Here is a 16,047-nt window from a genome sequence, read left to right as displayed (position 1 = left end):
CCGAACGGTGCACGTCCGCCTCGCTTAACGTTCTTGCGGTTCTCCGCGTGCCACTGCTTACGTCGCGGCGTTCTTTGGCGTCGACGCCGATTTGTGGCGCGACGACGCCGGGCCCGAACCCCACGGCCGCGCCTTGGCAGGCCCCGGCTAAATTTCTTCCGAAATTTTCTAGTTCTTAATTGCTCTGTTTCCTCCTGAGAATAAAAAGGTTATTTCTATGAGACAAAGATCTATTTCTCTTAGCCTTGTCTATAATTGAGAAGCATTCAGTGTAATGGATTCTTTTTAAATACCAGGGAATTTTATTTTAGATAAAAATCTAGTTTTCACTAAAAGATAACAGACAATAATATCTGGTCTTCCAAAACCATGTGGCCAAATTTCTGAGTCTGATGAGCTAAATCCTGCAGAACAAACCCTCAAACCTCGTTATCTGAGCAAGTGACTCTGTAAACAGTAATTAACCGTCTCATGTTTGTCCCTGAAATATTTTTCTCTTAAGTTAAAGTTCTGACTTTTTAAAGCAACATTTTACAGAAGAGGATTGGGGGAAAACAAAGCAGGCTGACTGTAATCTCAGAATTCAGATTCTGAGATTACAGTGCTGGATCCTCACTGTGCTGGATTACGTCCCTGCTTTGCTTTGTCACATCCTTAATGGAAAAACACCACAGAGGCAGAAGAGACGGGCAGGTAGGGGGGAAGCAGGCCGGGCTGTAACAGAGCCTCTCTGTCCGGGCGCTGGCCTGCAGCCAGGCCGCGGCGCTGCGATGTCCAGAAAAACGTGAAGCTGTTTGCTGCGCTTCTTAAACGGAGCTGTAAAAACTCCCGGAAGTTCTGTTTCTGCTGCTGAAGATTGGGCTGTAAACCAGCAAAATCACAGCCTTGGTCCGGTTTGACTGGAGGACTTTAAGTCGAACACCGGAGATTAAAAAAAAAACGGACTTTGATATTGGAGCGAACATATAAAGTGGAGAAGCGCAGAAAGGCGGTTCAGTGAAACCCAGAGGAAAAACCATGACAACGTGGAAGATAGTAGGAGCTCTGCTGCTGCTGCTGCCTGCAGGTAGGAGATTTTAAAACATGAATTAAACACACTACACTGCAAAAACCCCCAAATATTACCAAATATCTGGTCTCTAATCCAAATATTATAGATCACTTCAAGACAAAGATTAATTACAAGTAACTTTTCAGCAAGATATAGCAGCTTGTTTTAAGTAAATAATTCCTTAATATTAATAAAAATGTACTAACTCCACTGGTATTTTGCTTATAACAAACATATTTCCTGCTAAAAGTGAAATAAAAAATTTCCAGTGGAACTAGTTCATCAGTATGAAGGAATTATTGTTTTCAATAATTCCTTTATATTGTTTAAAAGTTAATTCTAAGTTATTTTGTCTTATTTAAAGTGTACTAAGAGATTTGCACTAGAAACTAGACAAAATGCTCTGTAAGATTTTGTGTTTTTGCAGTGTAACATATACAGAGCAGGATATTCCTGAGCTTTTACATCTGCAGAAATGAATTTTTTTTTGCTCCATATTCAGAGTTAATAACATAAAAATTCAGCATTGAAAAGAATCCAAACAGCCTCTGCAACAGCTCTACGTTTCCAAGTTCTTTCAAAACCTGCTCAGTTACACAGTAATAAAAAATATCCTTATCAGTGTTTTGCCAGCGGACCATCAGATGGTGCACCGTCTCAGAGCCAGAGCAGAAGAAATGTCAGGCTATGAGCCAGGCTTTCTCCAAAGTCTCCATCCGGCCCTCCATCAGTTGCATCAACGGCCCAGCCGTCCAGGGCTGCATCCAGAAACTACAGGTGGGATTTTGGCAGCTACGAAAACAATGTTTTACTATTTATGACACAAAACACTACAAAAAACCCTAATAATTCTGGTCTAGTTTCCGGTTTAAATACCTTAGTTCACTTGAAATAAGACAAAAATAACTTACAGGTAAGTTTTAAGCAACATGTAGGAACTTGTTTCAAGTCAACATGGGAAAATGCCTGAAAGAACCTTGCAGTGGAACTAGAACTGGGTTGCTAGGTAACGGGCTGGGCTTGGCTGGGGTTGCTAGGAAACGGTCCTTTAATGTAACTGAAATAATCTGCCAGTGGTACTAGAACTTTTAAAATAAATATTAAGGAATTATTGACTTAAAACAAGCTCATCTGTCTTCCTGAAAAGTTACTTGTAAGTCAGTTTTGTCTTATTTCAAAGGTACAAAGACATTTGCACTAGAGACTAAGCCAAAATTACTTGGTTATTTTGCAATGAAATAATCTGTTAGATTAAAAAGTCAGGATTAATATCAGGGTCAAGAAAAGTTGGAATAAACTGTTACTGTTTATTCACAAAACAAACTGTTGATGCTAAACAGTGCTCTTTTTCTGAGGGGTGTGACTTTTTAGATTGTCTAAAGCTTAATTAAAAAGCACCAGAAACAGCAGAAGCAACAACAAATACTATCACTTATTGTACTATTTATTAATTGCCTAGTTCTTCATTCATCTCTTCTTTTTGCACTTAGACTCAGAACATTCCTATATATGCTTTTATGTCTCTGCAGAAAAAAGAAGTGGATGCCTTGTCCATGTCTGGCACTGACATCTACAATGCAATGAAGACTGCCACCTTCAAGATGGCTGCCAGTGAATCAAAGAATGGTGGTAAGACTCAGATTCTTCATTCAACTGTATAGACTACATCACAATCGTGATATGGTGAGGTGCAAAGTTTGTTTTTCAGTATTTCTCTTCCTGTCCTGCCCTAAAAACAGAATATTCAAATTATTAGTTCTGGTTCTGGTTCATCAACTTCTATGAATGTAAATCCTTAAAATATTATTGAGAAGTTAAAGCATTCAGGCTATTTTTTTACTTATGTCATTATAATGACTGATTGCTTTACATATGAGAAATTTACATTGTACCTTTTTATCAGACAAAGGTAACACATTATGTATGTTGAGATAACTTAATATCTGGAGTATTATCGGGGTGAGTTGGAAAATGTTGATGTAGCTACATTGTTAGTTGCAACACCTGTTATATCTGGATGGTAATCTCTGTATTGCCCTTGGTACATTTTGAAACCTTACTGTACTTTGACCATTAAGAAACTGTCAGTGCTGCAGAACTAATGATCAAAGGTAAATGGTACCATACAGGTTCATGTAGAGATCACTAATTACACATGTACACAAAACTTAATGAAAAAATAATAATAATTTTGCCATTAAATAAAAAAGCGCATTTAAACTCACAGGTAAATAAGTTTGTTCAGCGATAAGTCATTAAAAAACATGTCTTCCAACTACTTCTTGTTGTCTTCTTCGTGGGTTTCGCCAGTGGCAACATCCGGTTGTTGATCATGTATCTTGTGTGCTTAAAAAAAAAAGTGTTTCCATTGCTGTTTGGGAAAATTAACAAATTTCAATACGGCCGAAAAACCACCCCATGCTAGCAGAAAAACGAGATTTTTTAATTGCTGTGTTCCCATTAAGTAATTTTATTTTCAAAATATCAAATTGAGCAGTTATATATTCAATAAAAACGCAGCTTATATTATGCTAACGTAAAAATAACAACAACACAATTTCGGTGTTTGCATTAAATAAGAAACGCAATTAAAACCTCTTGAGAATCAGTTTATTCACGTAGAAAATAAGAAAGTCGGAAAAAAAACATGCCGCCAACATCCTCCAAGTACTTCCTGCTATTTTCTTCTTCGTGGGTTTTGCTAGTGGCAACATCCGGTTATTGATTATGTGCCTCGAGTGGCATTCAAGCACCAGAACTTTTTATCGGACAACAAACTAGCTGTTTAAACTAAGCGAGTTTATTTTCCAAATGTCAAATTGCGCATCGGAATCGCTTCAGTTGTGTCGCTGTCGTGTCGCCAGATACCAGCTCCTACTACGCCGTTGCTGTGGTGAAGAAATCTGACTCCGCAATCAATGTCAACAACCTGGCGGGGAAACGGAGCTGCCACACCGGGAAGGGCCGAACTGCTGGCTGGAATATGCCGCTAGGATACCTGATGGACCAGGGCTTCATGTCCGTAATGGGCTGCGACATTTCAAAGGGTAAAAATACACAGAAATACAATTATTTTGGATGTATAGTCGATAAGGAACTCATGAACAGAAAATGTGAAACAACTTTTATTTAAAACATTCATTACTGCTTTTAGTTGCTCAATTTTTTTATATGCATGTTAAACAAATTATGGGCCAGAATTTTGCTCATTTGGATTTCTAATATTGACTTCAATAAAAATAGGCTGTTAGTAGTGAGTCAATGATGTATTGTAGTATTGTGTACTACAAAAAGTACCAGAGATTCTTGTTTTTTATGTAGGTAAATTTCACTGATGTCTCATTTGGCTTTGTTTATTTGTTTTTCTTGCTCTTTTCTCATATTTATTTGTTCTTTTTCATAGCAAATACCTCATTAGCAAAAACAAAATCTTTGACATGGTTTATGGTGAAAATATCTTACTACGTCTGAAATAAGACAAAACTACAGTAGCTCACATGTAACTTTACATAAGAGCTTGTTTTAAATCAATATTTTCTTAATATTGATGACAAAGACCAGTCCCACTTGCAGATTATTTCACTTATAACGCGGAAAAATATAAGTAAGCCTTTCACAATAAGCAACAAATCAATTCATCACATGATTTATTACGATGAATTTCCCATCGTCAAAATGATATTCCCCTTTACAATTGTTGAAAAGAAGCCATTTTGAAAACTGCTGCAAAAATCTGACTCTGAGGACCAAGCAGTCAGTTTGCACTACCTGCCACTTTTGCCTGTTTTCCCTGTCAGAGCTGAATGATTAATATTTTTGAAAACCAATTTTTTAATTATTGTTGTTTCAGTTGTTTTGTTTACTTATTTTGGATATTGAATGTTTTCCTATTCCAGTGTTAAATGTTCATTAGAATTTATTTTTTTTGAGGGAGTGTACTTTCATTAATATGCCATTATCACGGTAGTAGTTGAAAATTGACAATATTACTGTTTATTGCGATAAATTCTGGGACAATTTATCATCCAGTAAAATGTGTTACAGTGCCAGGCCAAGTTATTAGTGACAAAATCTGCCACTGAACTAGTTCGTTTCAGCAATGCTAAGGAATTATTGACTTAAAACACGCTCATATGTTTAGCTGAAAAGTCACTTGTACTTGTTTTATTTCAAGCGTACCAAGATATTTGCATCAGAAACTAGAAAACAAAACTTGGTAAGGTTTTGTGTTTTTGCAGTGTAAGGCCAAGTTAAGTGTATGCTTTTGTTTATGTTTCTGGTCAGGTGTGGCTAATTTCTTCAACGCCAGCTGCATTCCTGGGGCCAACGAGGCTGGTGACCCTGCGTCTCTATGTCAGCTGTGCAAAGGAGACGGAGAAGGACAGCACAAATGTGAAATGAGCGAGCAAGAAATGTACTACAGCTACGAAGGAGCATTCAGGTAGCACAAGCATTCATTTTATCAATCAAACCTTATTCACAAAGCATGTTTTAAAAGGCCTGGGGTAATAAAAAGTGTTTTACAGAGGTTAAAGAAAGAAGGACATGAAAAAACAAGCATACAGACAACACTGCAAAAACACAAAATACCAAAATATTAAAATAGTTTCTATTTTAGGTATCTTAGAAATAAGACAAAACTAACTTGCATGCAACTTTTAGGAAAGATATTGGAGCTCGTCTTAAGTAAATGATTCCTTAGTACTGATAAGTGCTAGATCCACTGGCAGATTATTTCACTTATATCACTGCACCGTTACCTAGCAACCCTAGCCAAACCCAGCCTGTAACCTAGCAACTGAGTTCTAGTTCCACTGGAAGATTACTTTACTTTTAACATGGGACGATGTCTTATTGTAAGTAAAATAATCCACCAATGAACCATTTGAAAGAAGGTTTGTTGTGGTTTATTTTTACATGTTTGACCAACATATTATTATTCAGTTTCAGTTTCTTTATCATTTATTTTTCATTGGATGTTTTTCTCCCTAATTGTACTGACTGAATAAATTAAAATTGTTTTTGCATGTTTGACCAAGCTTGTGAAACGGTTGGTGTGTTTAAATGTGCTAAATATAAAAAGGTCACTGTTTTAGGTGTTTCTCAACAAGTAAAGGTGCAAAGATTTTTTTAAAACATGCAGAGTTATAAAATAAATCTGTAATTTAGTACATTTATGTCTGTGTTTTAAAAAATGAAACATCTTCAGTTAATTCAGCAGCGTTTCTCTGTATCGGATCGATATCAGCTGATACTAAATCTAGATATCGGAAGTGAAAACGGTGCATCAGTTCATCCCTAAAAGCAACTATGGTGTTCGATGAGGGTCAATTTTAGATATCTTGGAAGACGCCATGTTAAATAAACTATTAGAATGTAGTTAGAGCATTTTGGTTCAACAAATACTTTCAGGAAGAGAAGATATGTTTAAATTCTCTGTAGATTTCTTCGGTTTTTTAGAAGAACGTGATGCAAATATGAATCTAAATATTAGTCTCTAAATATGCTTGAACCTAAATATTTAAATTAAAATGGAAAAATAAAATGAGGTCACTGTTTTAGGTGTTCCTCAAGAAGTAAAGGTGCAAAGATTTTTGAAAGTTTTGATTTTGCTAACGTTTACTGACAAAATTGCAATTTAAAAAAAGAATCTCAGCATCTGTTTGTTCTGATGTTTTCTCTAGATGTTTGGTTGATGGCGCTGGGCAGGTGGCTTTCACCAAACACACTACTGTTGCAGAGAACACTGACGGTAAGGACTAAGAAAAGCTTTTGAGTGTTTGTGATAAATTAAATGGCTGACCTGTTATTTGTGCTGCAGGTCGGGGTCCGACGTGGGCCCACTCCTTGTTGTCGTCGAATTATGAGCTGCTGTGCAGAGACGGGACCAGAGCTCCTGCCTCCCAGTGGACTCGGTGCCATCTGGTTCGCGTCCCGTTTCGTGGCGTCGTGGTTGGCAGTGACATCACTCCCTCTGTGGTTTTCAACATGCTAAGTGAAGGCCTGGTACGTAAAAAGTCCCATAATTCAACTCAAATGTATTTAGCAACCCCAGAGAAGCTCAGCCCATCACCTAGCAACCCCAGAGAAGCTCAGCCCGTCACCTAGCAACCCCAGAGAAAATCAGCCCGTCACCTAGCAACCCCAGAGAAAATCAGCCCGTCACCTAGCAACCCCAGAGAAGCTCAGCCCGTCACCTAGCAACCCCAGAGAAGCTCAGCCCGTCACCTAGCAACCCCAGAAAACTGAGCAGACTAAATTGTCATTATATAAGTGTAAAGTTTACCTTGGAGCAAACGCCCCCCTTTTGTAAAAAATTCAGCCAGCGCCCCCTGCTGTCCCCTGAACGCCCCCGTTGAGAAATGCTAGTCTAAACAAAACATGTTCATTACATTTTTTGCACAAAATGATTCTGGCTGCATGTTATCGATTTCAGCTCTTCTCCTCTTCAGTGTCTGTTAGCTTCTTGGAGCAGCTCCGCCCTGCTGTCACTGGCAGCTCCACCGCATCAGTTCAGCGTTACACCGACGTTGCTGTGATTCACTTGTCTGGTGTCTGATTTTCAAATATTTTATGTTTTATTGAGGATTTTTGTACATACGGTCTGGAAGTGCTATGATCATGTCAAACAGCAACTTATATTAAAACGTGTTTTCTTGTCCGTCTGGATTTGTGCGCTTCCATGGAAGGACAACAGAAAATCACTCTTATAAACATATAATGACTAAAATCATGGAGGGGAAAATTTTTCTGTGTATCCCTCAGAAAAATTAACCAAGTTAAATAAAGAAATCCCTCCATGGGTGAAACCACGATACAGAGCGTTCATTTTACAGAGTTAACATCGGTGCTGAAAGTGATCCGGTATGAAACTGTAGCACTACAACACTTTTGAATTTTAATCATCAGAATATTTGAGCTAAAAGGTTTACATCAGTCTGCTGTTCTCCGTCGATACGCTTCCCGACCGCTACGCACCCTAGAGGGTAAAAAAATCAACAACAAAAAAACGACGCGCACGTTGCGCAAAACTCTGAAACAGGAAAACCAGGAGAAAGAGCGGAGCAACAAACTTGATGTGAATCAGGATCAGAGAATCCGGCGCTGGACAGCGAAACATCAGGAGCTTATGGTGGCAGATCAGGTGAAACTCATGATGATTTAGCGGCGCAGCAGGTGAAGATCACTGGTGAGCGTCAATACAAACGATAAAATAAAACTAGCAACAGGAAAGAAACTAAAGACGACATAACAATAAACCAAGAGAGGATAAAACTAATCAAAGAAAAGCAAATGGAAATGAATGAAGAACAAAATGTAAGAATAAACTAAGAAACTGAAGTAAATACAGATGGCAAGACCTTTCGAACAATAATTAACACAGAGGACTGTATGGCAAGAACAAACAGACACTATTGTCAGATAAAAGGTAAAACAATATTGTTGAAGTTCCTTGTGTTTGTTGAGACCACATCTAGAAGAAATATATTTTACAGCCGATAACAGTAATAAGGAGCTCATGGCTTATTTATGTTTTTAATTACAATAGATTGGGTATATTTATTTCTTCAATATTACTTTTCATGTCAGTGTTAATGTAATGAGGCTGTTTAGTGACTCAATGACACTTTCAGTTTGACAAATTAGGATGTTACTAAGAACCAGCTTTGTTCTTTGTAATTTCTGTCCAGTAAAACTATTAATCTATAAATCAATAGTCAGGTTTAAAGATATAATCCACGTTTCTGTCCCATATTTTTATGGCATTAAAAGGATCTGGAACTTTAGTTTTTCCACTGAAAGCTCTGGTTTACACAGTAAATGCCATGTGGGTGAAATTTTCTGGATAACACTCTGATGTCCCATTCTCCTGAAGGCAGCACAAAGCTGCACCACAGAATCTGACAGAAACACTGAAGAGAAGAAGAGTTATGATTAATATAGTTGCAGTTATATCCATGTTTTAATGTCGCAGAGTCTTTATGCAAATAGTTCAAAGTTTAAACTGGTATTGTTGTACATCTTTCCTCTGGTCAGTTTGTGCAAGATTTAGCAACCAGCATCAGAAAACGGCTCAGAACAGGAATATGTTTTCCACTCTGATTGGCTGCTGCCTGCCGACTTTAACTTGAATGTTCATTTATTGCATTTTTTGTAGACGCTTCTAAAAATGCTTTTTATTCCTGTGGCTTTTTTGTTCTCTGGGAAATTATTTTTTATGATAAATACAGAAACAAGCATAAAAACAAAAACATCAACAATAGTGATAGTAATATTAATAGCAAAATAAGATTCAGTGCAAGGAAGCCTACAAATTTTTTGATGGGGCGGTGAGGAACCTGGATAATGGACAGGGGGCGCTGGCCCAGTTTAGACCGTAAATCGACCCTGACCCGTTCAAGGTCACCTTTAAGAGAAACCTCTGTCTCTTTTTTTTTTAAGGCAAAGTCAGATTTCAACATGTTTTCTTCAGCGGATTACGGTGGGGAAAATCTTCTGTTCTCTGACTTAACCACCGGGTTTGAATTGGTCGAGGCGGACGACCCGGTCAGGTGGATGAGCACCAACTATTACAACGTCATGAAAGCCATGGACTGCACACCTCAAGGTAAGCTACACCGCTAACGCCTCATCTAAAGCTAAACAAGCTAGTGCTAACATTTCAAATAGCATAAAAAAATCACGGTAATCCATTTAACTAGTTTATAACATTTATTACAAGAATGTTAACATGAATTTGTTTCCCACAAAACAAAAATGATAAAACCATAAAACAAGTTACATTTACTCAGTTACTAGAGTAACTAGAGTAAAAGTAAGAAAGATTTTTCTTTTAGGAGTATTTTAACTTTTACTTGAGTCATTTTATCCTGAAGTATTGGTACTCTTACTTTAAGAACAACTTTGTTTTAACCAAACAATCACCAACACAGTCGCACACCTGCGGTTTTTGTGTACGTTTTACATGGAAAGAAATTGATTTAGATAAATTTTTCTTTTGCCTGATTTTGTAATTACATTATTTATGTGAATTATTTTCATTTTGGTCCTTAAAATACCAAAATTTTCACATAAATTTTGGAATTTACTTTTAGAAAACTGCGTAGCAGCTGAAACACAGAGTTCATTTAAATCTGGTTTTAAACCTCACCTGTTTAGAGTTTCTTTTGAACCAGAATTAATGAAATATTGACCAATGTGTAATGTTGGCAAAATGTGATATTTAATGGGTTTCTCAGTTGCTGGCCGCGTGATATTTTTTTCTGTTGTTTTTTATGACGTAAAACTCTTTAAATTGTCTTGTTGCTGAAATTTGCTACCCAAATAAACTCGATCGATTGATTGATAACTCTAGTTTTGGTCCGTCTTGTTAACTAAGTACTTGAGAAGCCTTTTCACCAAATACTTTTTTACTCTTATTTGAGAATAAAACTTGGACGGCTACCAAGAAAAGAACGTTTTTAGGTGCTGCTACCTCTGAGTAAAACAGAGTAGAAGGTAATTTAAGGTGATAAACTACCAAACTACCGGTGTTTTTGTGCAGATATTCCCTCTGCCATTCGATGGTGTGTTTTGTCGAGCGGAGAGCAGCAGAAATGTGCTGATATGGGCGCCGCCTTTCAGAGCAAAGGTCTCACTCCCACCGTCAGCTGTATCCACGGCGCCTCTCTGACTGACTGCATGGCCAAGATCAAAGTAACTAAAACTAAATCATGTTTAGCTTTACTGCTTTGGTCTAACGAATGCTTCACAGGTTCCCATCTTCATAATTTTGCAGAACAACAAGGCGGACGCCATGACGTTGGACGGAGGGTACATTTACACAGCGGGTAAAGACTACGGCCTGGTTCCTGCTGCCGCCGAGAGTTACACAGGTAACAAAAACAAATCAGCATGTTTCCACAGTCTGGCTCTCATACGCCCCATTTTCTCCTTTCTAGGCGAGCGTGATGGTTCCTCATACTACGCAGTCGCAGTGGTGAAGAAAAGCAGGACCGACATCCGTAACCTTGACGACCTGCGTGACGGTCGCTCCTGTCACACCGGCTACGGTCGCACCGCAGGCTGGAATATTCCCGCATCCGCTCTCATAGAGAGAGGACTGATCAGCCCGAAAAACTGCCGGATTCCCCAGGGTCAGTGCAGGAGCGTCGATCGATAATATCGATAAGATCGATAAGATCGATAATATCAATAATATCGATAATATCAATAATATCGATAATATCAATAATATCGATAATATCGATACTGGTGTCGGATCCATACTTTAGCTTCAGATTCCCTCTTATCACTTTGATTTGTTTTTCTGTTATAGTTTCTAGGGCTGAAACTATTAATCAGATTAATTGTGATGAATTGATTATTGAAATAATCATCTACTAATTTACTAATTGATTATTGATATCTGGAGTATACACAGAGTTTCGTAGGAACTAGTTACATTTACTCATTTACATTTACTCGAGTAACACTTTTGAAAAAAATTACTTTTAAGAATATTTTTACTATGTCGTACTTTGAGTAATTTTATTATAAAGTATCTCTATTCTTACTTGAGAAAAATAACAGACACACACCTGCAGTTTCTGTTAAAGTTTTATAACTTTTTTATTGAATGAAACTAATTTGGAAAATTTTCTTTTGATGAATGTTGATAATTTTTGGTTATTTTTATGAATTATTGTCAATTTTGTCCTTAAAGCATTAAAATGTTAACTTTATATTTTGGTCCATCAGATGATGTACCGGCAATGTTAAAATATTAAGTGATTTATAATTTGATCACTTACTCTGTACTTTTAACTAAATACTCTTTTACTCTTGAATAATTTCAGGATGGTTACTTTTTACTTTTACTAGAGTAAAAATATGTTGAAGTAGTTCTACTCTTACTTGAGTTCAGGTTTTGGGTAATCAACCCACCTCTGAGTTGTACAGACTCAAAAAAAACAATTTGCTGGAAGAACAACATCCTAGAGGAGTAATGAAACTAAAACTGTACAAAAATATAAGATAAAAAAACCTTTGTCTGTAAATATGTTTACCCAAAGCTTTTAGCTTCTCTCCTTTGAATTCTGTGAAATTGTTCATGGTAATTTTTTGCAGAGCAGGTAAAAAAAACAAAAAAAACCCGAATTTACCCTGAAATTATTTTAGCATTTTTAACTGAAACATTTACAAATAGATTGTGGCGTCTGAGAGCTTTCAGCTTGATAATTTTGTCAGACGGTACAAAACGTTTGGACACCTTTGAGTTGATGTTTGGATATTAAAATCCTAATTTGGACACAGATTCTGGTGATTCGTCCTGAACTGCTGATCTCTTGTCTCTGCGTTTTCTGCCTCCTCTGATTGTTAGCGGTGGGAGGATTCTTCGAGAAGAGCTGTGTTCCTGGCGCCAACCAAGACGGTTTCCCCAAGAACCTGTGTGAACTGTGTGTGGGAGACGACTCGCAGCAGAATAAATGTGAAAAAGGAAAAGATCGGTACGACGGATACGACGGGGCGTTCAGGTACCGAAACCAACCCTGTTGTTTTTAACACTGGACGTAAACTTTGAATAATTATGAATATTTCATCTAAATGTCATGGTGATGGACAGATTTTTAGAACATTTTTCCTCCATTTAAGTTGTGGAAATTTATATTTAAGTAAAAGTGACGTGTTATGTTTTTATTTAAGGTGTAAAAACAGTAATTTGCTCATTCAGGTGTCTGGCTAAAGGGGACGGAGACGTGGCTTTTGTCAAGGATTCCACCGTCTTCCAAAACACAGACGGTGAGAAATCTTTCAGAAATCGTCTCAGAGGTTCTGACGGCTCCAGGAATTAACTTGACCGTCGTCGTTTCAGGTCATTCGACGGAACCCTGGACTGCAGGTTTGGTGTCCACAGACTTCCAGCTGCTCTGTTCCCAGGGAACCAAAGCTGAGGTCTCCCAGTACCGGCTGTGCAACCTGGCCAGAGTTCCCTCTCACGCCGTCATGGTGCGCCCAGAAACCAACATCCACGCCATCTACGGACTGCTGGACCGCGCACAGGTCAGTCCAGTCCAGAGTTTAGTCAAAACTGTTAAAACTTTGACTTAAGTCTGGCACCACACTTATTATTTATAATAAGATTTATATTTATAAGTGACTAATCTTTGAAGGACACTGTAGAAACTGAGATTTGTCATTTCACTTATTGCATTTCCATTACAAATATACACAAATCACAAAGTTCCCATTAAACAAGAAATGCAATTAAAATCACACATGAATAAGTTTGTTCACCCGATATGTCACTAAAAACTACTTCCTGTTGTCGTCTTCTTCATGGTTTCTGCCAGTAGTAACATCTGGTGTTAAATCATGTGACTTGTGTGATTTGAAAAAAAAAAAAACAGTTTCCATTGCAGTTTTGTGAAATAAAACAAATTTTGATAGTCAAAAACCACCCCATTCTAGCACAAAAAGTTTTTATCGAAAACAAGCGAGTTTTTTTTTCTTTTGGTTTGGTGAAATTGTTTTATTGAAACCAATTTCAATACGACTGAAAAACCACGTCATCCCAGCGCAAAAGCTTTTTTATCATTAACCAAATTTATTTTCAAAATGTCAAATTGAGCAATTACATGGTTAATGGAAACACAGCTAGTGCTAATGTACAGAAAGATTTTCTGATTTAAGACAGACTTTAATGCTAAACTTAACTTTGGCAGTGATTCTGTCGTTTCTCCAGTTTTCCTGTATCTCTTCCTTTGTCTCTGCAGACCCACTTCAGCAGTGACACCGGTTCTGGTTTCAAGATGTTCGACTCTCAGGGCTACGAGGGCACAGACCTGATTTTCAAAGACTCCACTGTTCGCATCGTCGGTGTTGGCGACAAAAAGACGTATCAGGAGTGGCTGGGTCAGGATTACATGAACTCACTGGAGGACATGGAGTGCAGCTCCTCAAACACAGGTGAAATTATTTGGTTTTCTGAGAAACATTAATACTCTTAGGTTTATATTCAGACTTATTATTAAAATTAATCATACGGACAAATTCTACTGTAATTGCATGGATTCCAATTAAATTCTAGTTATAAAATGGTGCAATTAAGTCGAGTTTATTAGATTCTTTCTGAGAAAACCCTGTCAGTTGTATAGAGTCGCCTAGCTTGCTGCAATCTTATAACAGAACATATTTATTTTGCATAGAGTTCTTATGTTTATAGATATTCCACATGCTAAGCTAGATTTAACAGGAAGTAAGCTCCTTAGTAGGATCAGTATAGACAGAAAAAGGACTAAATTTACCCCCAAAAACTCAAAAATATTAAGATTAATCTCAGAAATATTCTAGAAAAAACAAGAAAATTTCAGTATCAAAAGTTGAAAATTTGCAAAAACAAAAATTAAGATTTGAGATTAATCTCGGGGATTTTTGTGGACAAAATGTGGAAATTTCTGAGTTTTAAAAGTCAAAAATTTTCAAGAAAAAAATTCTGATTTTGAGATTAAGCTCAGATATTTTCTAGAAAAAAGGAATTTCTATCTTATATCTCTGTTTATATCTGTAAAAGTAAAAAAAATTGCTAGAAAAGAAATCTGAAATTTTTTAATTAATCTCAGAAATTTTTTCCAAAATATCTTGGAATTTTCTGAATTTGAAAAATGGAAAATCTGCTAGAAAAAAAATCATGAATTGTTAGATTAATAATAAATGGATAATAAAATGCCATTTATAATGCACTTTACATATAAATCCCAAAGTGTTGATTAATCTTAAAAATTTTTAATTTTTCAACTTTTTTTAGACCAGAAAAAGTAAATTTCCGCCAGAAAATTTGTGTGATTGATTTCACGTTCTTAAGTTTTTCTTTTTTAGAACATGTTTCACTTTTGAAACTCAGAAATTTCCACGTTTTTTCTTGAAGATTTTTTACATTAATCTCAAAGTTTCAGATTTTTTTGGGGGGCAGAAAGTTACTCATTTTTTTCATAGCCCTCATATAAAAATGAATGAACCGAATGAATGAAAACTGTTTTTGATTTTGATATTTTCTGATTTTCGTTGCAGCCGTCTCCTCTGCGTTGCTGCTGCTGGTTGCGTTGCTCAGCCTCATGTTGACCAACGTCTGGATGTAACACAGCGACTCCAGATTCACCTCTAGACTTGTTTCTTCTTCACACACATTATCCCACACTGTCAATCGCCTCTTCATCACTTCTCTTTTTCTTTCGCTGCTTTTTAACTCGTTTGATTGCGGTCTAGTTAAATCAGTTTGTAGCTTTAGGCTAGTTGCTTTCTAGAAACCCAATCCAGTTTGTTTGTGTGTTAATTTACAATCTGGGGATAAAAGAGCTGATTGGAGCAATAAAGAGAAACGGAGCACATTGTCTTTGTTTGGCAGAGATTTGACAACATGTGAGAAGAAGATGGAGGGCGCCATTTTGTTTACGGAGGGTGGGTTGCCATATCAGTGTGTATGCTGCCACCTGTTACATTCACACAGCGCCTCATCAAAAAGCTGATTTTTAAAGTTTACAAAAGCCACTTTAAATAGGTTACCGTCATATTTACCTCAAAGAAAATACACTAAAACTCGGAAAAAAGTTTGGTTCAATTATTATAAAAAATGAAGTTTATTTCTCACTTCTTCTGACCAAAACAAACTTATCTTTATATGTATATTTCTTATTTTTGTTGCTCCATTTTATTTTGTTTTAAACTGCTGATTGTTGTGTATTTTCCTACAATGAAAGATTTATTTTTATATGACGTTCAGGTGCCATATCAGTGTATATGTACTGACTCATGCTGTCAGACGTTAATGCATTCTCTTCCTTCTGATAGAGATTTATTTCTTTGTGAAATGATGAAACGTGTGACTAATATTTAGTTGCCAGGCCAGTGTGTCTGCATAAGTATTACTGCATTAAGCAGCTGCTGTTCTGTGCTTGTCTAAATTAAATAAACATGTAATCAAAATGAACAGAGTCATGTAATTTATTCTTTAAAATATT

The 16,047-nt window shown here is 36.8% G+C and overlaps 1 protein-coding gene across 1 annotated transcript; it reads left to right on the top strand.

Annotated features, from left to right (window-relative positions):
- The first annotated feature begins 711 nt into the window (after positions 1-711).
- On the top strand, positions 712-16,016 carry meltf (melanotransferrin). Its single transcript, XM_023339924.1, has 16 exons — positions 712-1,066; positions 1,674-1,828; positions 2,581-2,680; positions 3,916-4,098; positions 5,336-5,492; positions 6,736-6,803; positions 6,873-7,057; positions 9,494-9,659; positions 10,596-10,747; positions 10,830-10,926; positions 10,993-11,187; positions 12,414-12,567; positions 12,765-12,832; positions 12,906-13,093; positions 13,807-13,999; positions 15,101-16,016. The coding sequence occupies exons 1-16, from the start codon at positions 1,018-1,020 to the stop codon at positions 15,166-15,168; spliced, it is 2,178 nt and encodes a 725-aa protein (XP_023195692.1). The 5' UTR covers positions 712-1,017; the 3' UTR covers positions 15,169-16,016.
- Positions 16,017-16,047: the final 31 nt, after the last annotated feature.

The sequence above is a fragment of the Xiphophorus maculatus genome, chromosome 9 (assembly GCF_002775205.1).
Source record: "Xiphophorus maculatus strain JP 163 A chromosome 9, X_maculatus-5.0-male, whole genome shotgun sequence".
In the NCBI taxonomy this organism is placed as follows: domain Eukaryota; kingdom Metazoa; phylum Chordata; class Actinopteri; order Cyprinodontiformes; family Poeciliidae; genus Xiphophorus; species Xiphophorus maculatus.
Note: the sequence above shows the minus strand (reverse complement) of the source record. Positions and strands in the feature narration are given on the sequence as shown.